This window comes from Periophthalmus magnuspinnatus, chromosome 1 (assembly GCF_009829125.3).
Source record: "Periophthalmus magnuspinnatus isolate fPerMag1 chromosome 1, fPerMag1.2.pri, whole genome shotgun sequence".
In the NCBI taxonomy this organism is placed as follows: Eukaryota; Metazoa; Chordata; class Actinopteri; order Gobiiformes; family Gobiidae; genus Periophthalmus; species Periophthalmus magnuspinnatus.
The window spans coordinates 9,001,560-9,026,872 of NC_047126.1; the positions used below are offsets into that span (position 1 = coordinate 9,001,560).

The following is a 25,313-nucleotide window of genomic DNA, read 5'->3' on the forward strand; positions in this document are numbered from 1 at the left end:
TCCCTAAAACTTTGCCAAAGGAAACCCAGCCACAGTCCAAGTCCTGTAATATAATCTAAGTGCTGACTCTGGAAACTGGAAAACAGATGAGTCATAATTCAGATAGAGAGTACTTTTATTGAACTCTAATAAACCAACATTATACACACCATTAGAGCGTAGTGTTACCAGAGGAAGACTAAAGCCTAAACAATATAGCGTATAGAATGAAGTGTAATGAGAATGAAAACGACAGCTTTTCCCTTACAGTTCATAAAACCTAATAAAAGAAGTGACAACGTGAGAATCCAACCCACTCGAGAAATTGAAAACGAATAGACTGTGACTGCTGACTTATCTCCAAAATGAAACGCTTCAGAAATCTTCTTCTGACTGTAGAGCTTCATTACTTTTCTTCTTCATTAGTTTTAATCACAACCTGTAAAGGCTATTTTAAAAACACAACTGTTAGCAATCAGCAATAAGTGCGCCATTGTCTTCTCAATGAATAATTTGTCGCTCTGTGGTTTTGGGAACTCTATATATTTTTATTATATTAAATAAGGTCATGTAGGAAAGTGTGGAATGACAGGGTTCACTAGCGCTGTTGCTCGTCTAGTTGTATAACTCATTGTATTCTATATGTAGTTCAATTTGTGACGCTGCAGGGTTCCAGGATTTCATCTAGACAAGACAAGTGTATTTTATAGTACAATTCATACTCAAAGTAATTCAAAGTGCTTTGCAGAATAAGAAGGACATTAAAATCACAATACAACAAATCAAAACACGAATTATCATCAGAAAATTGACATTAAAAGAGAAGAGTGTAGAAAAAAATCTTTTCAGTCATATGCACGGCTAAACGAAAACCGCTTTGAGCCTGGATTTAAAATAGAGGCCTGTCTCACATCTTCAGAAAGATTGTTCCAAGTTTTAGCTGCATAAAACTGAAACACTGATTTGTGTTTAGTCCTGACTCTGGGCACCAGCAGGAGGTCAGGATTAAACCAGAACTAAACCAGGACTACATCTGGACTAAAGCAGGAGGTCAGTACCTGAAGTCAGAGTGTGAGATGGTTCATATGGCACTAACATGTGGGAGATGTTCTTTGGTGCTGGTCCATGGAGAGATTGGTTCACAAGCAGAGCTGCTTTAAAGTCTATTCTCTGAGCCACAGGAGTCAGTGCAGAGACCTGAGCAGGACGCATGTGCTCATCCGTTCATTCCTATAAACCTGTCCAAACACCATGCTTCCTACTGTACACACCACCAGTTGTTTTGGTGGGATTATTCACTCCTCTCCACCAGACTGTCATAACGTTTGCAATTTTGTTTGTATTCCAGGACCCTCGAACAAAGCACAAGTTCAAGATCCACACCTATGGCAGCCCCACGTTCTGTGACCACTGTGGGTCTCTGCTGTACGGCCTCATCCACCAAGGGATGAAGTGTGACTGTGAGTACTGCACACTTTAGAGTGTACAATGCTAACTTGGGCGCACTATGTAGACAGGAAGATCATTTGTTCCATCAGGTTTTGATTTTTAAATACCACTTTATTCTAGACTTTAAATTTTTAACTCTGAAAAAAAAAGTTAATTATTTTTATTCTGAATTTTTGTTGCTGACATTTTAAAATTCAAAGTAAAAATTTCACCTTTTAAATATTCAGCAAATATTTTCAAGCCTCAAATTCAACAGTCAAAATTCAGTGTAATATTCGCAGTGAAAATTTTCACAGCAAAGATCCAAGATGCCAAAGCCGGAACAATCAATCTTAAGTAAGACGATCTAACTTAGTATCAACCAGAAAATGCTGCAGGAATCAATCTGATTGGTCAGAATTAGCTTAATCAAAATCTCATCTCTTTGATTCCTTAACTATAAGTCCCGCCCACTGAAGAGAAAGGCCAAAAAGAAACAGTCTGTCCTCCTCAGTCACACGTCATCGATTTGCTTAAACCTTAGCTTGGATCTTTGTTTTGAATTTTTTCCCTGCGAATTTTACACTCTAAATTTTGACTGTTGAATCTGAGGCTTAAAAATATTTGTGCTATTTACGAGGTGATTTTTATTTTTTATTTTTTTAAACACATTAAAAATAGTATACTTTTCATCAACTGAAATTCAAAATAAAAACAATTCAAACGTGTTACGAGTTAAGAAAATTCAAATAAATTCAGCAACATTTAAAATTCATAATCTGATCAAACAAATGACCGTCCAGGAGCGTCTTAAGCCGGCTGTCCACTGCACAATTTTGACCATCTGTGACAAAAGATTTCGTGTCTTGGGGAAAATCTTGAGTCTTAGCTAAAACTGGGGGGTTGTAGGTCTGAGAGAGAGACCGGGACAGAGATTAAACTCACACAGTGTGTTTTAAATTCCTCATGTCGTGTGACACCCAACAATCTTATAAGAAGAAAATCGTGCAGTGGACACCAGGCTTTACACCTGCTCGTCTCTATAGAGATGTTAATGCTTTGTCTAGAATGTTTCACGGAAGGGCATTAAGTAACTGGTCAAATCTATGTAGAGGCAACCCCTCTCACAGTAACAGTGCATGATTTTTTCAGCAATAAAACATCTGTTTGAATCCATACATAGATGAGTTTGATCCCATGCTATGGAACATTCCAGGCACATCATTAATATCTCCATGGAGACAAGCAGGTGATGCACCGTCCTCTAGAAAAGTTACACTGTGCATCTTTAAAGTCTACAAAACCACATCTTGAGTTTTTGTGAACTACAATGTCTGTAATAGCCGGCCTCTTTCATTTATTTCTCAACTCTCTGTATTGCTGTTTCACTCTTATGCCATTTTTTAAAATAAACTTTAGTTAAACAGTTCAAATAAACATCTGCTTGTTCGGTGCATGTGTTGGAAGCTCTCTGTTCCCCAGCCCCTCATCGTGATCACTGTGCAGCAGCAGCCTCCTCTTTGATTAGACTGTCTTTTGTGTGTGTAATATCCTCCTTATTATTCTTTCATTAATTTTGCATTACTTTATTAACATAATGTACCTTAAATAGCTTCTGTGTTCATTATTCACCACTTATTACAACAGCTCTTACATTTCTTTGTCCTTTTTCATTAGTGTCTATTCACACATCACTCATACTCTGACAGTGTTCCGATGGTGGTGTAATATGTTTCAGAGCATGTCGCCCTCTGACCCAGGCCTCCTACGATGAACCATTCCCACTTAAAAGTATGACATCATCAGGCTAAATCTGGGTCATAACCTTGTTATATCGTCTTGCACACGAGTGCTCAAATCCTCTAATATTGCTTCTGCTGTGTACACCAGACCTCAAATAAAATGGAAGACACTTATCCCGGGCAAAGCAGCTTACTGTATTTTACTATAATTGCTTTGTCTCGAAAACAAAAATGCATTTATTAAAAGTCTGTCCTAAAAAGTACAAAGAATAGACGGTGTGTGTGTTTGGTTCAGGCAAAACATTATGACTCACACAGGGTTTGTTTTTGAGACTGTGGTTTCTCAGGTACTGAGTTATTGTCTTCAAAACCAAAATACAACATTTCACAGTGTTATCCATAAACAGTGATGGGAAGAATACTTTCAAAATGTATTTAGTTACACAATACTGAATAAAAATGTATTTTATAATGTATTCTGGTGCATGGTCCAGTCTGTATTCTGAATACTCTGAATACTTTACACTGAGTTGTATTATATCATAGTGAAAAAAACATATAGTTACAGTTAGATTTTTGATCCATTGTTTGTTATGTCTAATTAGAAAAGGAAAAACTGCACACACACTGCAAGAGCTGTGTTTTTGTGTTTTTTGTCTCTCTAATACCTTGTTATCCAAAGCCAAATTGCATGATCAAGCACCCTGTATTCCTTTTCATTTAGGAAAATAACTGCACTCTCATACCACCAAATGAAAGAGTAACTGCACTGAAATATAGCTACTCAAAATTAGTATTCTGAGTATGCATTTTCAGTACATGTATTCAGTTACATCCATTGTCCATAAACACCATCACTTTTTGATCTGTTTGAAATTAAAATGACGCAACATACTGAAACAGAACCTTAACCTTCTCTCCTCTCTCTCTCCAGCCTGTGATATGAATGTACACAACAAGTGTGTGACCAATGTGCCCAGTATGTGTGGGACCGACCACACGGAGAGGAGAGGCAGAGTCTTCCTGAAGGTGGAGGTCAGCGATGATAAGCTGCAGGTCACAGGTAAGTCTATCACTGTAATGTATCTACAGAGGAGCTTTTTACCCTCTTCTGGGCACCGTCATTATCATTTGGGTTGTATTATTTTGCATGGAGCTGCTGATCGTGACAGCAAATATTATAAATAATATAAATTCTACAGGGATCACAGAGCTGTTTTAAAGCCTCCAGAGAATTAGTGCAGTGTTGACTTGTTGGTCACATGAGCACTGAATATTTTTTTCCACATGTTCAGTGTTTACTTTATATCAGATGTTAGTGGCAAAACTTTTCCTAAATTCTCCACTGAAATAAATGGGATTCTCACTTAGCCAGAAGTGTCACCACAATTATCGTGCCGTTTAGTAGCGTTTAGAGGCAAACGTGGGCGGGCTGAGGTCAATAGATCACTTAAGATGGTGAAAAGATGCGCTCACCATAACACTTTTGCAGTTGTCACCATAGACTGTATATATAAATGGACATAGCCAACCTGCTAGCCGCTGTGTTAGAAATAGGAAGTGACCATGGGCTTACTAAAAAACGCACTACTGAAAAACTGTCGCCCCTCTCTCTGTAACTGCTGCTGTCAGGCTCGTCATTTTGGCCTTAAAATATTCGTATTTACCCACTCGACATGATCCTGGTATTTTTATTTCACTGTTGTTTCCATAGCTGAAGATATGAACATTAATCGGGTGCTTTCTTACACCGAAGTCGCTCCATCTAGCGTTAGGAACAGGTTTGATTGACAGCATTGCAAAGCTAAACCAACAGTGCTGACGAGAAGAGGCATTACCTTCAACAACCTCACTCTGGATTGGTTGTTTGGTCGCCATAATAATCGCTGTCGGAATTCCTAATACACAAATCGTCTCCAAATTCGCCCCCATAACCGCTAGCCTCGATGAGCTTCATTTGACTGGAGCCGAACGCTATGAGTAACGTCGCACTCCCTTCGTCCACTTCTTTTTATAGTCTATGGTTGTCACATGAGGCGATGTAATGCGTACGCCCCATGTTTTCTGCTGCTTATAACCTGAATTCGAACTCCATGCCGTCTTATCCGTAGCTGCCGTTGATGGTGCAGTTTTAGTCATCAACCAGGCTCTGATAAATGGCTGCGTTTAACGTCTCACATAAAGCACTGTTAGAGTGGGGGACTTCACAGTTACAGCACACTCGGGATTCCTAAATTCAAATGTAGCTCTGTTGTGTGGTCTGCTGCGTGGGCCTGGGTTTGTTACTCTTTTTAAACTGTCACGACTTCCTCCATGCTGGCCAGCGTTTCTACTCAATATCTACTCGTGTCTACTCAACATGTATATTATTAATATGGTCCAAAGTACACTGAAGATGACCTCTGTTATCATATCTGCACTGCCTGGACATGATTTTTATTACTTCTGTGTGTCATTTTTAGTTATTGCTGCCATCTTTTCCTAGAAGAATTGTTTTACCTTTTAAACTGAGCTGCTCAAGTCTAATTATTGCTAAGTTTCATGGGCCATAATACATTTACAGTTGAAGAATTAGCAAATAGAGTTATGAAGTTGTCGTAACGGCAGGTGCAGGAGCGGAGCAAGGAATGCAGACTCGGGGCAATTTTACAGTTTGTGAAATAATAAGAGTCAATAGTTCATCAAACACACGGGAGGCAAACCAGGCGGGCGGAGTGGTGAGCAGGAACGGGGAAAACCAGGACAGGATCGGGCACGGGACCAGAGCAAGCCAAGCGGGGGTAGTCCAGGGCGGACACGGAGACAACCAGGGCCGGAGCAAGACAGGACCGGAGACGAGACCAGGGAGGGCCGAGCAGGTGTAATCCAGAGAGCGGGAGCCAGGGCAGGAGAGGGGAAGCAAGCCGGAGACCAAGACAGGACAGGAGGCGAAGACAAGGGATGGACTATACCGGAGCTGGAGCGTAGGGTCAGGAGCAGGAATGAGCGAGAGAGTAGGAATCTGGGAAGCAGCAAAATCCGGTTAGACACGAGTAGGCAGGCAACAAGATACAAACTTGAGCAGGAACATTCACATTTACAGGCGGACAGTCTGGCGCCAAGTGTCTTCTGCCGAGCCCTCATATACTCGACAGCAGGTGGTGATGATTGCGCTAATGCGCTCCAGGTGCTCACGGGAGGAGTAGGAACTCCGCCCAGCTCCGGACTCAGACAGGTAGGGGAGGGGGAGAGCACACAGGGAGACAGAAAATGCAGGCATCATGACAGAAGTTAAGATGGGGTGATCAGTTTTTTAAATAAAAAACTGGGACACATGCGGGTTAGGACAGTCGGTATAAATAAAACAGTGAAAACAGCGTGTACCTTTGTCCATTCTCGTCTCACTTGTGGGTCAGTACATAATTTGAGGGACTTCTGTCAGCTCATTTTTTTTTCCTGTATTTTAGCAAAACAAATTACAGTATATTCCTCCTTTTACTCTTTTGGATAAATCTGCGAGGACAGGGGACACAAGGGCTCAAAACTGGGACTGCCCTGGTCAATAGGGACATCTGGTTACCCTAACTTAAGACTTAATTAGTAAACCAACAACGTGATTTCTTTGAGATGAATTTCATTAGCACGTCAACACATTTTGATTAAGCAATATTTGATTGTTGTGCTAGTGATGCTTTGCAGTGACATTACGCTGGGGGTGTTCTACATGTAACTCTATGGCGGTATGGTCAGCAGTTACTATGGACACATTAGCAAACACTGCCAAAAAATTGTTAAGATGGTTTGAAAACACAAGAAAAAAAGCCAAAATGGATTTAATCAAGGCATTTTGAGGAGCCTGTGATAAATATGAGCGTTCATGGCCCTGTTTAGTTTGATTTGCAGTGAAAAGGTGAGAGTGACTAACTGAGAAACTGTTGGCTAATGCTAGCTAGCTTGTGACTGTCATTTTATGTGTAAAAAACTTGTTTATCAGCACAAACCTGTCGTAGTTCCAGCTAAGTCAGTTCTTTATGGTCAGATCGTGTTCAAACAAAGCTCAGATTAAAGGGTAACTTGAGTAACAGCTGCAGACAGAGCAGTGCCTCAGTTAACATCTCACAGCCAGAGAATGTTGATGACATGATCTACAAAGTCCCTGATATTGTTACTTAGATCAAGTTTAATGATCTGTAAAGTGATCAAATAAACCAACCCAACATGATATGAAATTAATTGGTAGATTAAATGACATGTATTGCTGTCCTAATAATAACACACATAAACCCTGCATATTTAGGGTTGTCTGTCTTTTCTCAAACGGACAACAACAACACCCTGTTCCACCTTGTGACGTCATGTGGTAATACAGGAAGTGCCCCACTGTGTTTTTACACTTCTATACAACTTCAATAGAATCATTTGGATGATTTCAGTCCTGGAATTGCCCATCTGTACTGAACTAAAGGTAAAAGGAGCTGTTAACTTGAAAATTAACACTTCATGACATCACAAGGTGCAACAGAGCAGTTTGAGCTTTGGAGATGCAGACAGACTAGTAATAAAGGATTACGCAAACATGTGAATGAAACAATACAAAACTCTAGATATGTTTTTGATGAGCTAACAACATTCTGGCATGGCTTAAAGCTCACAAGAGGCAATTTTCTGTAATATAGGACATTTGAATTAAATAAAAAGAGTATTTGGAAAGGCAGACTGTAGGGTATTTACAGCTGGAGCAGATTTTGCTTTGGGCCGGTGTAATATTAAGGCAGTAGCACATGTGCCAGAACAGCATCAGTGGCAGAGGTCTAACTGAACACAATGATTCGATTATAGCACAAACAGGGGTCAGTGCACAACAAGAGCCTGCTGCAATTATCCACTTACCACTTATTGTCACACAGACCAAAGGGCCAAAGAACGACACAGCACCACGGAGGCAGCTTTTTGTCATTTTTCAATGGAATATGATACACCAATCTGATAGAATTGGCCCGCCGTGTGCTTCTTTATGCTGCAGATGCTGAGCACGGGTCTGAGAATGGCTGTGTCATCATCTGCTTGAATTTCTTTCCTCTCGTGTATGTAGGTGTGTGTATATAGGGCTGCTGTTCCAGAGCACTGCCCACTCAGGTCAGACTCTTATCACAGATTACATTAGCCACCGCAGACGCTCAGCAGACAGCCTTCAGGAGCCGGTGGCGTTTCTTCTTCTCTTCTTTTTCTTCAATGTTTAACAAGTGTGATTCTGCGGAGGATTTCATGTTGGTTCTCATGATTTGAAATAGTTGAGTAGCTAATGTGTTTGTTGGAAAAATATCCATGAGATCCAAACCCCAGGAAAATTATATGATGATGTTAAAATGATGGGCTTTTAATGAAGTAGTCCAGTTGAATTGAGATAAGACGACATTCATCTGGACAATTTCTGGATTATTTTTAGCCCAGCCATCCATTTTCTTCTGCTTTATCGGGTCACGGAGGCAGCAGTCTGAGCAGGGTTTTCCAGAATTCCCTTTCCACGCACACTTCATCCAGCTCTTCCGTGGGGATCCTGAGGCGGTCCCAGGCCAGCCGAGAAACATAGTCCCTCTAGTCTTTTTTTTTTTTCTTTTTAACAAACTGAAAAACAGATGTAGTTAATTGGAAATGATTTTAAAAGCCATTTTCCAAACGTATCCTGTTCCATGTTCTTTAAACCGTGCTTATAAACTCATCCCTGTGAATAACCCAGACGTTCAGTAGTATTTATCGTGACAGGCCAACTTCAGTATACACTATACACAATACACTATACACAATTAATACCCTCAACACACAAACTCAGAAATGTGTTATTTAAGGAGAGAAAGGTTCAGTTCAACTTTGTCTATTTCCTAAAGTCTGTTTCAGTGACAAATGTGAGTGTGTCTGCATTGTCCCTGTGTGTAACTGGTTTTCGTTTGTTTACTTGATTTTCTTGTTTTAGATGTGCAATACAAATGAAATATTTAGTAGAGTTGTAGACTTTTATGTTATTACGCTGTAGCAATTCTGTCACATTTTAGTGTTTGGAGCTTTTACAGAAGAAAATGTCATTACTCATCACTGAAACTCATCCACGTTTTCCACTCACTAATACAGTTTCAGAGGCGGTGATGTCATCTACTTTTGCTGTAAATGTGACTTAAACTGCGCTTTCATTGTGGTGGCACTTCTGGTTAAGCGGGAATCACATTTATTTCAATGGATTAAAATCTGTAGTTTGTTTGTGTAGTTTGTGTAAAATGTTTTATGTTCATGTGCACCAACACGTCAACACTGCACCGATTCCCTGAGAGGCTTTAAACTCTGACTCTGTAGTCCCTATAGAATTTATTTACTGTCATGAACGGCAGCCCCATGGAAAATACAGCCGGAATGACGATGCCAGCACCCGCGGCAACTTCCAGAATAAGGTGATTAGGCTTTAGGTGAGTCAGGGAAAAATGACCTAATTCCAGACCGACAAACTCAAGGAGCGCTCAGACTGTGTGGAAGTCCAGTTGTGCTGTAGTACATATATTACACGTATGACCTACAGTTATAGTACTACAGTCTTGTGATTGTTCTAACCACATTTCATCCAGAGTGCTCCGTCGTCCACAAATCACAGACGACTCTCAGTCTGGGATAAAACGAAGAGCCACTTGAAAGCAATACTTTTGTGCAGGATATTGAACTGTGCATGCTCGAGTCCAAAGAACCTTATAAAACAAGATCAATATTGGATTGCATTTTCACGGACGTATTGCTTATAAACTGTACATTTCCAAAGAACGAAGTAATAATTCTGCGTTGTGGTAGAGTTGAGGAGTTTTTAGTTTTTATTCATCTGTCCTTTTCATGTGCCTTTCATCAGAAAACGAGTTATCACATCAGCTCATCTCACATGTGCAGTAGGTGTGTAGGTCAATGTTAGTACAGAGAGCAGTGGGTGGATTTGCAGAGACACTTTTTGCCATTGAACTTTGTGGAGGTGTTATGCCCTTTTGCAGTTTAAGACTTGCCTTGTGGATATTACAGGCAGGAAACTAGTGGTTTTTGGCAGATCTTTCCCTGTTATGATGTCAAGCTCTTGTTAAAGCCTCCAGTCAAGTGCACTTTATGAAATATTTTGAGAAGTACTTTGAATACTGTACTGAAGCATGAGGAATAAAGTAATGAAGTAATAATCTGTATGCACGTGTAAGTAAGTAATACACACAACTGCAGTTACTAAGATTAGGATGCAACAACAGTTCAGTCAATGCGATCCAGTGGACAGAGACTCAAGGCTATCTGTAGGAACTGCATTGTAAAGATTCTAAAATGTTATTCCTATGTTTGACTACGTAACTTTGGCATGACTCATAGACTGTATATATAAGTGGACATAGCTAACATGCTAGCGGCTGCGTTCCAAAAAGAAAATGATCATGGGCGTGTTTCCAGCTCAATCGACTCTGGCTCCAGTTCACTATCTATTGAAAAACTCTCTCCGTAATTGCTGCTGTCAGGCTCGTCATTTTGGTCTTAAAATGTTTATATTAACCCGCTCTACGTGATCCTGGTGTTTTTATTTCACGATTTTGTCTGTAAATCAAGCTATGAACATTAACAACACACAAATCAGGCATGTTGTTTCCCCGAGGTGGGTGGTACTTGGCTCCAAATTCGCCCCTATAACTATTAGCCTCGATGAGCTTCATTTGACTGGAGCCAAACGCTGTGGGTGACGTCACACTCACTTAGTCCACTTCTTTATGCTGTCTGTGGCGTATCTACTCAGCGTCACTTAACTACCGGTCCACCCAAAACATTCTTTCCTCAGATTTTACAAGTGTTTACTACTTTGCTGCTAAAATTTACCTGTCCCATATTACCGTCGTATCTAATATTTACCGAAAATAGATAGATAGATAGATAGATAGATAATACTTTATTTATTAAAAGATCTGCTAAGTCATGTAGCTAACACATGAAAAGACACAATAGGACCTTTCTGGACACTTTCACATTTGGAGTTTGGAAGCTGCTCGAGGGCTGCCAATTGAGTGATCAGTGCCCACTGGTCTGAAAGCTGCTGATTTCCTGCCTCCATTTCTATTTTTCAGTAGTTTCTGTAGCTTCATGAGTCACAGTAATGCAAAAGCTTTCAGGTTCTTGCCAACAGGAAAGTCACTGCAGCTGAGTGGACTTTAGTTTCCACTTCTATGTTCCATCATCTCACAAAGAAGTATGTGCCGGTCTATTTGGGATAGAATCACTGTTGTGTTTCTTTGTTGAGGTCATAATGTTACAAAAATCCCGAGGTTAAAATCCATTGTTTTGTTTTGCTCCATAAAAACCAGGGGACTGTAATCATAAAAAATGTGTCCATGGTGATTGCAGTAAATTGAAACTTTCATTTCTAAATAAATTGTACTAGAGATTGGCTCCCGACCAGTGGTGGAGCATAACAAAGTACAAGTATTAAATTACTGTACTTAACTACAAATTTTATGTATCTGTACTTAACTTGAGTAAATTTTAAACTGGATACTTTTCACTTTTACGTCACTATATTTAAGAGCAGGTATTTGGTACTTTTTTATGATAGTTTGAGACCTGCTGAAGAGTCTGAGGGATTTATTTTTAACAAGTTCATAATTTGAGCAAACAAAAATACACAAATTGAAACAATTCAGTAGTTGCTTTTGGACAAAATTCAGCATAAATCTTTATCAAAATCATTACATTTTAAGCCTTATAAGATCACAAAATCTGCGCAAAATTCTTGTACTTTTTACTCTTTAAGTATATTTTTTAAGTAAAGTAGATTTTTTTCATGTGATATTTTTACTTTAGTATATTATATTTAGTATATCTATCTTATTTTATCAGTATCTGTACTTTTACTTAGGAACAAACTAGTAGTAACAAACTAGTAACAAAACTGAGTATTTCTTCCACCACTGCCCTCGAACCAGTAGAGCTGAAACATCAAACACTCCAGTCGTGATGAATTCCCCATAGCTGCGCACACAGCCTGGTACCAACATAAACCTTGTATCTCTTGTATTTTTATAAAGTAACAAAATAAAAACTGTTTTTACACTGCAGATGCAAAGAGTCATTTTATGTTTGTTACATTGACCTACGAGTAAAAAAAAAAAAAAGAAGCATATCTGACTTCCAGCTCCATTATCTAAAGTAAAAATTTAGATTTGTTGTATTTAATAAAACAAACCTAATGTTCATGTCGGATCCGTCTGATCCAGTTTGAGCTGAAATGTACGAACGTCAGAGCTGCTCAACAAAAACACAAAACATCAGGACTGCAGCAGATATAACAGCTGATTGTCACACATTTTTATTGTGATGTTGAGACCATAGACTGTTTATATAAATGGCCGTTGCGTTTCAAATAGAAAGTGAGCATGGGTGCACTTCTGGGGCGATTGACTCTGGCTCAAATTCACTTTCTATTGAAAAACTGTCACCCCTCGCTCTGTCACTGCTGCTGTCGGGCTCGTCAGTTTGGTCTTAAAATGTTTGTATTGACATGATCCTGGTATTTTTATTTCGCAATTTTGTCCACAACTCAAGGTATGAACATTATAAGAGACAAACCAGGTGCCTTATTTCCCCGAGGTCGCTCCCGGTAGTGTTTGCAATAAGTTTGATTGACAGTGTTGCTAAGCCCCTGCTCTCTGCTAAATCAGCGAGGCATTACCTTCACCAGCCTCACTTTGAATTGGCTCTTTGGTTGCTATGATACTCATGATCTGAATTCCTAATATGCAACTTGGCTCCAAATTCATCCCTATAACCGCTCGCCTCGATGAGCTTCATTTGACTGGAGCCGAACGCTATGGGTGACGTCACACTTCCTTAGTCCACTTCTGTATACAGTGTCTGTTTTCTTGCATAGTTGCTTAAAGGTTAGCATAAAGGAGGTCTGTAGTGTCAGGGTGGCAGCGCTCCTAGAGACTATTTAACCAGGGAGGCAACAGTAAACACATCTCACCTTATCTTGGAGATGCGTCCGGGTCACTGAAGCACACTCAGCATTTCCTCAAGTAATCTGCTCCCTGTAGTTTCAACATGGCCACCAGACCGGGTTTGGATTTACATTTAATCTAAAGGGGAGTGCCGCTTGCGTGTAACATAAGCCATTTTTTCACAGATAATGCCAAGAGAGCAAATAGTTAAGAAGCCAGGCATAGTTCTGTTCTCAACATAGTCAGTGCGTTACTCAGCTTCATTCATAATGTAGACAATGTGGAACCATATATACTGTGTCTCCATTGAGTTTTGTGAATGCTTTGTTTGAATTTCACCTGGAGATTAATGTTAACTTTCCTTATCTTAGCTGTAAAATTATAATATTTAACTAATTTCGACACGGAACCTTATGTTTTGTACTTTAAACAGCGGCATTAGCAAGTTAACGTGGATCACTTAGTCTGTGCATTGATTCTCTCTTACATTAATTCATTAAATGTAATATGCAAACATGACTTATCTGTGAGTCTGAATTAAACTGTATTAAATCATGAGGATGGTACACAGTGAACCAAGCAGCAGAGGAACAATGCCAGAACAGTGCTGAAATAGTAAACAGTCTAGATCACCCCCTACTGGCCATAAACAGAAGTTCATTTTTCCCTTTCTTCATTATGAGCTTATGGCATTTAGTGTAGACATAAAGTTAGAATTTCCATGCACATGTTATACTATTATACTGTGCACTAGTGTTGAATCTTTGAGTTTTTTCATCCATGTCGTTGTATGTTTATATTTGCATCTACTATATAACATAACACAATCCCTCTCCTGAATTACTTTATCCCGCTTACAGTTTATACGATGTGTTTCAAATGCACCGTTGATGACTGTTACCCAGATACTTGCATAATACTCTTTTTTAGTTTGTCTCCAGTCACTTCACCTTCCTTCCACGCACACTGAGCCTTGTATAACACAGGGTTTAGTGAGGAAACTGAAGGCTGCCAGCTCAGGAATGTTCAATATCTTCCCACCTCAGTATTCTCTCCCTCACCTCTTCCTTTCACTCTCTGTGTTTGTGATTTCATGTAACGCTGCACTTTCCCAGCATCGCTCAATAAAGGGCCCGCTACTTTTTACTCTGATGCTACAAAAGCTAAATTTAACGAGAGTCCATTAGGAAGAGAACTGGCCTCTTCCTGTGTGTAAAACTCTCTCACATTTGAAAATATATACACCTCATGCATATACTTCTATGAACTGTAGTGTAGTGCAGACAGTATTATGACCACGAACAGTGAACTAAAAAACCCAAACTCTTTAAGGCACCACAATTCAACTTGATTTCTATATAATTCCCTCATTTATTGCTTTTAATTTTTTTATTTTGTACTTATAAATCATGCATGAGTAGATCTTTGGCAGTTACTTTAATGTGATTCTGACTGTCCATCTTCATTAATCAGAGTTACGAGTCCCATTTGTGCCATCAGCAGATAAGACCATAGCTTTTTTCATGAAGGTCAGAGGTCAGGAGTCAGAGGTCAGTGCTCTGTGCTCTGGTCTAGTGAATGACAGAGCCACATGGGGGTTAGTGTCAGAGGTAGAGGCTTATCTGCTCTGTACAGCGCAGCCCGGTATCGATAAGCATAAAGCCTGAGTGTGATGTCCGTAGCTGAAGAATAGCTTCATTGTGTGTGTGTGTGTGTGTGTGTGTGTGTATACTGAGACCTGTCTATTCCAAGGTTATTTTTACACTTTAATTTCTAAATGCATTATTACAATATGGTCTTTGTTAATTACAGTCACTGTCCTCTCTTTCCTCTCTGCTGTGAAGAAAGTGTTTATTTTCTTTCTTTCTGTATTGTTGTGGAGATATTGTGAATTATACAGATGCTGATTGTGATTCCACAGGCATCGCCAATACACAGCAGTACAATGAGAACAACAAACAAACCAAAAAACAAAACATGTTCTTTATCTTTTCAGTTGGCGAGGGCAAGAACCTCATTCCCATGGACCCCAATGGACTTTCAGATCCATATGTCAAACTCAAACTCATACCAGACCCCAAAAATGAGACCAAGCAGAAGACCAAAACCATCCGCTCCAACCTCAACCCAAAATGGAGCGAGACGTTCATTTTGTAAGCTTCTCTTGTATTAGTCCATGTTACTTAAAGCGTTTTAGTAAATTAATTGTATTTATTTGTTATCATTTGATATTGTTGTGTTAAAACTAAATTATAACTACAACTTGCAGTAAACTGAAGCCATCGGATAAGGACCGCAGACTGTCTGTAGAAGTGTGGGACTGGGACCGGACCACCAGGAATGACTTTATGGGATCCCTGTCATTTGGAGTCTCAGAGCTCTTGAAGGCTCCAGTCTGTGGCTGGTAAGGTTCACTCAGATATGTAGTATAAAGGCAGTATTTTTTATTTTTGCATCTACATTTAAATGACGTCAGCCCATATGATTACATACATGACTTATCTCGGTCAACACCCCATTTGAACAGTATTTTTATTAGTGAGCTGATAACCTCTCCAACTTCCCCTTTTCTTTCCCTGTTTCCCTTTTCACCTCATCATTAATCATGTGTTACATTCACACCTTTCACTGTGAAATAAACATGGGGCTAAATCTGGACGATTGCTCCGGGCCAGAGACGTATGTGGTGCTAACACATGACACACCAGATAAGAGTATTGAGTGATTATAACACTGATTTCTTTAACACTTTCTTGTGTCTTTCAGGTATAAATTATTGTGCCAGGAGGAGGGCGAGTATTACAATGTTCCAATCTCAGAGGAAGACGATGGAAATGAGGAGCTTAGGCAGAAATTTGAGGTGAGCTATATATTATGCTAGCTAACCTGAGGTAACATGTTGTGAACAAGGTGGAAATGATTTTTTTTTATGATTTTCTATAGAGTGATGATGGAGTTACAGAGTCATGTAGATTTAACACATGCTAACAAATCCATAAATCCATAATTTGGCTGAACACTTGCTAAGTCAGTGTCATTTCCCTGTCCAAACTGTTGTTAAGCCTCGGGACACTGTGCTGTTTGTGTCTTGTTTTTCCCCTTGCTCTTCAAACTCTTTGTGCATTTCTTTCTTCACCTAGTGTTTCATAGTTATATTTAACCCAAGAGTTTCTTTTCCTCTTGCCCTTCTCTCAGGACTGCCAAATAAACCTAAATCTAAAGGTAGCCCTCTCCTCCCCTCTTCTCTGCCCTTGTCCTGTTGTGTTCTGTCCTGTTGTGGTGCCATACTTGTGCTCAACATTTAGCTTTTACTAACAATTTGCAAAAGTCACTTTTTAAGCATGAGATATTTCACTTACTAATAAATGTAACAAATAGTACAATGTTTTATCTTTTTTGTCAAACTAAATGACACATTTACCAGTGTGCATATGTGGCTAAGTGACCTTACATCTCCAAAGCATTGTTAGTAAACCTTCACTCAGTGTGACTCTATGTCTACATGTCTGCATGTGTGTCTTGTCTTGTGCTCTGTTTTTCTCAATGGGACTCGTCTTGTGTAAAAGAGCAGACATTTCCTTTCATTGAACACTAGGGGTCAGAAGACTAGTGCAGGTACATCATATCTGATGCCTTTGAGAGACCTTATGCATTTGTGATGTATTTAGTTATGTATAGACATCTGTGCCTAAGTGTGTTCCTTGAGTCAGGGAGTTCTTCTATGGTTCCAGGACCAAACAGTTGTGGAGAGACCTGAACAGGTGTGTCTGACAGGGACATAGCACTCCTATAAACTCATGCTTATAGGAGTGTTGTGATCTGCGATCTACTTTGCAGCTCTGCTTTGCATCCACCTACAAGTCTCCACTGAGACATTAACCAGACTAAGGCTGAGCAGCTCTTGTGTTCTCCTAAGCTCACTGGAGACACGTGTGCACTTCTAACAGATGCGTTCAATAATAGAAGCTGATCGGTGTTGAGCTGAAATAGATGTAGTAGAGCAGGCTATGGTTTGTCTTTGCTCAGTTTATTCGGTGAGTTATTTTGCATCTTGTTCTTTGCATTTTAGCATGTGGGTGGCACGAGAACATCAAATAATCTGTGATATGTGTACGCAAGACATAAACTATACTTTACAATGTAGAAACTTACTTCTACCTTTAGTTAGCTAACATGAGTTGAAACATTAGCTGTATTCCCACCATAAGACATATTATAGTTTATTATTTCAGTCAATATATATATATTTTTTAAGGGAATGGCCTTGTTTTTTCAGTCTGCTCTTGATGGTGAAGTGACATGCCTGTTACTAAGATTGTAATTTTCATATTTTTACGCCATTAAAAAATAAGTTGTATTGTATTGTGCTGTCACCTGTTGCTACGTTTTATTCTATCCCATTTTAGGGGCCTTGCTGCTCGGCGGGTCAGCAGGCTGGGGCATTGTGCTTGTGAATGGGGAAAATACTTAGTATAGATGTACTCAGAAGCTTTGATCTTGTCAGACAGAACATATGCTACCAATTGAAAAATGAAACTATAAATATACATGTAATAAAAATCCTTATCTTCAGACTCCTTACATGTTTCATCTTGTGTGTCCTGAGAGCAGAAAGCCAAGCTGGGCCCAGGAAAGAAGAACATTTCAGAGACTGACTCTGGCATCCAGCTGCCCTCCACCATCATGGACCAGGTCAAACTCAGTGACTTCTCCTTCCTCGCTGTGCTGGGGAAAGGAAGCTTTGGCAAGGTGGGGGCACTACACTATTACCTCAAACTGTTAATCTCATTCAAAATTCTTGTATTGTGTGAAAGTCCTATTATTAGTGAATTAATTAACTTCTACCGCTCAAACAACACACTGTTGTACTATTCAGATAATATTTATACTATTTCATTTGGTGAGCTTTGAAGGTTTCTTCTGAACAGAAGTTTGTCAAACTCTATAGGAAAAGATATGATCATTTCCCACTGTCATCAGCAGAGGGCAGTACAGACCTTCAAAAAGAATATGAACGAGCAAGTGCAAGAATTTCAAAAAGCATATAAAAAAGTACGCAATTCAATCCGCTACAACATCTCTTCCCTTAGACACATGAGGAACAGCCTGACAGTAGAGGCCGCTTTTACATATTTTAATGCCATGATTATTCCACACCTGACCTACTGTGTCTCCTGCTGGTCTCAGGCCAATGAGAGCGCTTTAAAATCTCTCAGATCCACCTATAATCAGGCAGTAAAGGCGCTCGATAAAAAAAACCTCCATCACCACTGTAACATCTTAAGTAAATATACAATTTTCAGTTTCAATAATTTAATTTTGTATTCAAATCTAAGAAAATTATTCAAAATTATTAATAATGCAGCTTCACCTACATTAAAAAATTTACTATCCTTTGTTCTGAACAAACTACCCGATTCACTTGTTCCTCCGTAAACCGAAATTGCATAGTTCCAAAAACATCCTCGGCCTTTGCTCAATCGGCTTTTTCTTATCAAACCATTAGGCAGTGGAATCAGCTTCCAGACAGTCTGAAATTGTCTGTGGATTTTAATAGTTTTACTAGAAAATTGAAAAAAGTACATTTTAAATAATCAAATGTGTCCACATCAGTCTAGTTAGTTGGTGCTGCTCTGTCCTCACTGTATAAACCTGCACATAATGATTTTTATATTAGTCTGGACTGGGGGGGACATACTGTATTGGACATGGGGTCTTTTTTTTTAATTGTATTTAATTGTTATTGTTGTATGGCAAATTGGTAGTCGTACATTGTAATTGTTAATTGATACGTGTTTTTTAATGTGTGTTCACCTGCCCAGGGACTGCAGATGGAAAGTAGCAGTAGCTAAATCTGGTACAAATCATCTTTTCCTTGTAAGATTAATGAATTTGTACATGGTCCCTGTCAAATAAAGAAAGAAAATAAATAAATAAATATATAAATATAAATATAAATATAAATATAAATATAAATATATATATATATATATATATATATATATATATATATATATATATATATATATATATATATATATATATATATATATATATATATATATATATATATATGGAACAACATGTCTTACATATTGTTTCAAGTTATATATAATGCTGCACATAACAATACAATACATTTATTGTTTCAAATGAAATGTTTGTTCAGGTGATGTTGGCAGAGATGAAGGGCACAGAGGAGCTTTATGCCATAAAGATCCTGAAGAAAGACGTGGTGATTCAGGATGATGATGTTGAGTGTACCATGGTGGAGAAGAGGGTGCTGGCCCTCCAGGACAAGCCGCCCTTCCTCACGTACCTGCACTCATGCTTCCAGACAGTCGTGAGTGAACACACCCTCGGGTGTACTACATAAGCACTCTTCAGGAGAGGTCACCTCTATTAGCCCAAATGTTTGACATCGGGGGAGTACTGACTTCATGGGAGCCACTTTCCTGTCATGGGCACAGGGTGTTTGAACATTCAGAACATACAATATACAGTTTTAACATGTCCAATGCTCTGGCAACAGTCCTAATTTTTCATCACTCTGAAACTCATGCATAGTTGTCCTGAGTCGTCCCAAATCTCTAAGCACATGGTACGAACACAGTGTATAACATTTGTTCTTCAGTTAAAGGTGCACTATGCAACTTTTCTGCATGTCTCAATTGTAAAACATGTCTTTCTGTCTTAACATTGGGTAAATGTGATATAACTTGGCGGGTTACGTCTGTGTTTATTGTCATGTGACTACAAGTGTATTTTTCCTCCTCTTCAGGATCGTCTGTACTTTGTCATGGAATATGTGAATGGTGGAGACTTGATGTACCATATACAACAAGTGGGCAAGTTTAAGGAGCCGCAGGCCGTGTAAGTGAAGCATGTCCACTTTAATAGAACCAGTTTTAGGAGTACTTTTGGTGTTGTGGCCTTGTTTACATGTTCACAGTGGCCTGATGGTTTGCTTGTTGTTATAGGTTCTATGCAGCAGAGATCGCTGTTGGTCTCTTTTTCCTTCACAGTAAAGGGATCATCTACAGGTGAAGATCTTTGAGTATTACTATCTGCATTTTTATTATGATAATGTGAACTCATCAGTTTACTTAAAGGGCCCTTATTACTCTGTTTTCTGATCTGTTATAATGCTCTTTCCTCATCACAAACATAGCTGGAGTTGTATTTTCTCTCAAACAGAAAACACTCTTTTCCACCTTGTGATGTCATGTAGTAATACTGGAAATACTCAACTGTGTTTTTAAACTCCATGCACCTTCATTGGAATCATTTGGATAATTTTCAGACCTGGACTTGCCAATCTCTACTGAACTAAACGTAAAAGGTAGTTGTTAATTAGAAAACTACTGTGACATCACAAGGTGGAACAGAGCATTTTGAGTTTTGGAGATGTACAGACTAATAAATCAGGATTACTTAAACAGTTTGAATGAAACAAAGCACAACTCCAGGTATGTTTTTGAGGAGGTAACAGCATTATACCGTAATTTAGAGCTCACAAGACTCAATTTTGTGTAATATAGGACCTTTAAGGCTTAATTTTAAACTGACCAAACATATAAAATTGTATATAGTTTGTGGTTTGATGTAGTTATGTACCAGCTTTATGTAATTTTCTTTAAGTAATCATGTTTATTGTGTTTATTTTGATTATGATGAGATGATTAATTAGAATACACTGATGTAGGGGCCTAAACAAAGGAATGAGGGAATGAATCAGTTTTGCAGCATTTATTAAATTGTTAAAAACATGACACTGAAATTATTTTGTTTTATGTCGTCTAAACTCACAAACAGTTCCATCAGGTGTACCACAATGTGACTGCTGCCATTACGCTGAAACAGTTGTGGTTTTAACATTGCTCAAGTTAAATCTAAAGCCCGTATTTGTGTCTTCAGAGATCTCAAGTTGGACAACGTGATGTTGGACTCCGAGGGACACATCAAGATCGCAGACTTCGGCATGTGCAAGGAGAACATGATGGAGGGAGTGACCACGCGCACTTTCTGTGGGACCCCCGACTACATCGCTCCAGAGGTACGAGGTCTTTTCAGATGGCGGAGTATACATGTTCCGGGGTCACGATCCGGCTCTTTCCTGTCCTTGTCTGAGCTCTGTCGCTCTCGTCCTGCTTAACACACAGGTCAGCGCCCCAGGACCAAAGATAAATAAATAAAAACGAGGGGTGACGTAAGTCTTCAGACAGACCTATCTAAACTTAACCGAACAGAAGATAGGCCTCCTGTCTTATTCGCTCAAGCACATTCAGATTCAGTGTTTTCCTTTTAGACACATTGAGCGAGTGGTAAACTAAAACCATAAAATATACATTGAGTGTGGATGGAATGAAGCAGACGAGTAAAGCTATGTTTTATTCATAGGTGCTAAAAGTGTTTGAGCTCTTCTGTGTACACGGTTTTACTCATTAGACTCATTACCTCTCTTTTCTGCTAACTACAAACTACCGCTACCTTTTGCTTTTATATTGAACCTCATGTTATTTAATGTAGATTTTAAGATGTTGGCTGGAATTTTCTTACTGGAATGGCACAAATCCAATCATTGTATTAACTTGGCGTATTGTTTCAGGTCTGAAATTCTCATATTGTTCGAAAAAGTTTAGATGTCCCTCAGTCGTCCAGTTCTGGTCAGATTACTAGTGGACACTGCCTTATATCTGTTTAAAGGGCGGAGCTAACTACACTGAAACTAACACACCTATTTGTTTACAGATTCTGTTTGATAGACCTAGCTAACAAACAAACTGTAAACAAATAGGTCTGACCAGAACTGAAGGCGCCTCTTGGATGAGGAGCGAAACATGGATGGAATTTTTGTTTTGGTATCAAAAGTCAAGAAATTCCAACTGCCATCCGGAAATAAAAAGAAATTAATAAAAAACAGTATCCAGATGATGAGATGATTGACAATCTTGTATTAGTCTTAATTAGTTTTATTCTCTGTACTATTTTAAATGTCCTATATTACGCAAAATTGACTCTTGTGAGCTTTAAACCATGCTATTATGTTGTATGTTACCTCATCAAAAACATACTTGGAGTTGTGTTTTGTTTCATTCTCACATGTTTAAGTAATCCTTTATTATTAGTCTGTCTACATCTCTAGTCGAGATCGGCAATTCCAAGGCAGAAATCATTGTGAAAGTGTATGGATTCTAAAAAACACAAGGTTGGGACAGCGTGTTTTCAGTTTGAGAGAAGAACTCAGCCTAAATATGCAGAGTTTGTGTGTTAAACATGTGATTGAAACAAAACACAACTCCAGGTCTGTTTATGATAAGGAAACATTATAACATGGATCATGAAATAGCGTAATAAGGGTTCTTTAAACATAAAAATAAAATTGCCGATTGACTTATCCATCACTTATCACGCTGCGACCACCATGACCCCAAACTAATGCAGCCGCTGCCAATGACTCAGCAGGGGCTTATGGGATGACATGGTTTCCACAGTGATGAGACCAGGCCTTGAGCTTCACACATTATGACTGCTCTCTAGGTCAGCAAAGATGGTCATTACTTATGTATTTTCTTGTCTGCGTAATGTCTCTGACCTAAATATCCAGTGTTTGTTAAATACGAGAAGGACTTAAACAAATGAAATGAAATGGTGCGAAAAAACAGAGAGGCAAACATGATATGTAAATGTAAGAGGGTCAAAGTGAAACACGATGACAGTCCTGCAGCTTTAGCTTGTCAGATTTTGAGATCTATTTGGAGTGTTTCGGAGAACATGAGTTTTAGTGCTTGAATTTTTTTTTTTTTTTCCCCACAAAGTTATTTCACCGCTAGGAATAGCAGCCCTTCGTGATCACAGTGTCGCTCCTTCGGCACATGCTTTGATGATGTGAGAGCAGGTGAGAAAGAGAAACCGAGAGACACCGACACTTACACCGCAACCCCAAACAGGTCTGGAAAATGAACCAAGCTTTCCGCGCTAATGGAAGTAGTTTATTTTTAGGCTGTCCAGTATTTTGGGCATTCGTGGTGAACTGTTGTACTGTAAGATTATAAGTAGACGTTGGCTTTATGTTTTTGTCGATTATTGGAATGGTTTTAAAAATATCTTAAAAGTCTACAGTGCTAATTATCACGATTTGTTTTTTGCTCTCATAAACTATTATACAACAAGTACTTTAATACTTTTACTCAAGTTGATTCTTTCATTTCACTTTTACTTCAGTATTTTTTTCACTCTGATATCTATAAAACACTAAGCCTTTGTATTGTTGAAAGTGACCGCTAAGACGTGATATTGTTTTTCTTGAATAAGCCTCACTCACTTTGAAATAACAGCTTGACTCCTCGCTGTAAAGATGCAGTGTGGTCTACAGTCCCAAATTCATGATGACGTGATGTGATTAGACCAACCTCAGCAGGCCTTTGTGCACACTGCTCCTTCTCTGTAGGGTTCATGGGACATCACTGTGGTAGATACTCGCATTGCAACCGGCTTTGTTTTAGGTAAATGCACCCCTATGCACTATACCGCCATGTTTATTTTATGACTTTGTCTGTGAACCAGCGGTGGGCACATGTGTACACAGTATGGGGAAGGAGTGCAGCCTGGAATAGCTAACAGTCTGATCCAGAACTGTCATGTAATATTAGGCCTAGCGGAAGAGAAATGCTGTAATGCGCACATACACATGGCAACACTCATGGACTAGCCACTAGCACAGGTGCACAAATATGTTTTATTTTCACTCGCCTAACCCCATATGAAACCCCATCATAAAACCATATTTGTTTTTAGTCAAAGTCGTGAATTGTGCACACGTTTTGGTGGAGTGATTCAGCGGAGCCTCTCTTGCCAGAGGCTTTCCCAAAGTAAAGTCCAGATAAAATTGGACAAGAGCAGAGAACGTCAGGCTCAGGTCAGAATGCCTATTCCGATTACACGTAGTGGAGCCGAGAGAGCACTTTACACATGTATGATCTCAGCATAAAGATTAAAACCCCGCACTGCATCATATACACGTCAGCGCTAACACGGGAGCGAAGGTCGGCATGCCCTAAACCCGTCACGTCCTGCAGGGTGAATGCACAAGACAACAGGGGACAAGGGCAACTTCGTCACTGCCACTGCAATGTATTCAAATGAAACTGAGCTAAACAGGTTTATTTTCAAAAGTAAAAAAAAACTGGGGCACTCAAAAAGATCACAATATGCTCACATCTTTACGTATAGAGCTTTACATCAAGGAAACAATCACCCATTCGCGCACACACACATTCATTCAGTCTTGCCCAAGGACACAAGGACAGCATTCATCTGTGGGAACTGGAATCGCACCGCCAACCTGTGGGTCAATGGATCTGAGAGAACAACCAATGATGTTTATGTCGAGAGCGGTCGCCCTAATATTAAAACTTTTACTACTACGGGACAAGTAGAGTCACTTATTCTCTATGCTAGTGCTTTATTCTCACATCTGTATCTCCATCTTGTGGTTATGTAAATAGGAAAGTACATAAGGTTAGTAAATATCCTCCATTTCTAATATAATTCATGCTTTGGTCCACAGTACAAAGTATCTTATCTTCATTTAGTTGAGCAGTGACTGTGTCCTGAAGTCTCCTCCTCTTTTCCTTCTGTGGTCATTCTCTCTGTCCTTCTTTATCTCTCTTCCTCTCCAGCGCCTTGTTCCTGACCCGCCCTGACGTGGGGCCACAGATCTTTTTGCTGCATTGACCCCATGTGTCCACACCATAGACTGTATATATAAACAGACATAGCTTAACTGCTACCCGCCACGTTCCAAATCGGAAGTGATCATGGGCTGCGTTTCCAGCTCTACTGACTCTGGCTCCAAGTCACTTTACATTAGAGATCTGTCGCCCCTCTCTTTGTAACTGCTGCTGTCAGGCTCATTTTTTTGCTATTGTATCTGTAAATCAAGATATGAACATTAATAAGTGACAAATCAGCTGCCTGTCACACTCACTTAGTCCACTTCTTTATCCAGACTATGGTCCACACACTGTCATTGTTTAAGATCCCTGCTGCACAAGGGTCTCCACAAGAGGTTAAAGGCAATTCTCAGTGACATGGCACATAACATAGGTCTTAAGTCATGGTGTGGCAGAGACCCTTAACAGCCATGTAGACAGTGGGTCACATTACAATGACATATATCCATACGGGTCAAAAGAAC

At 39.4% G+C, this 25,313-nt stretch overlaps 1 protein-coding gene across 2 annotated transcripts in view; it reads left to right on the forward strand.

The window, feature by feature from the left end:
• prkcaa (protein kinase C, alpha, a) overlaps window positions 1–25,313 on the forward strand; it is a 98,951-nt gene that overhangs the window by 55,824 nt on the left and 17,814 nt on the right. Inside the window, exons 4-14 of one of the 2 annotated variants that reach the window (XM_055227906.1) lie at window positions 1,328–1,439; window positions 4,084–4,212; window positions 15,111–15,267; window positions 15,384–15,518; window positions 15,881–15,974; window positions 16,846–16,875; window positions 17,726–17,863; window positions 19,284–19,457; window positions 19,896–19,987; window positions 20,095–20,157; window positions 21,032–21,170. In XM_055227906.1, the coding sequence (XP_055083881.1) occupies window positions 1,328–1,439; window positions 4,084–4,212; window positions 15,111–15,267; window positions 15,384–15,518; window positions 15,881–15,974; window positions 16,846–16,875; window positions 17,726–17,863; window positions 19,284–19,457; window positions 19,896–19,987; window positions 20,095–20,157; window positions 21,032–21,170 (1,263 nt within the window). The remainder of the gene's footprint in view (window positions 1–1,327; window positions 1,440–4,083; window positions 4,213–15,110; window positions 15,268–15,383; window positions 15,519–15,880; window positions 15,975–16,845; window positions 16,876–17,725; window positions 17,864–19,283; window positions 19,458–19,895; window positions 19,988–20,094; window positions 20,158–21,031; window positions 21,171–25,313) is intronic. The other variant, XM_033991827.2, reaches the window with a different exon arrangement.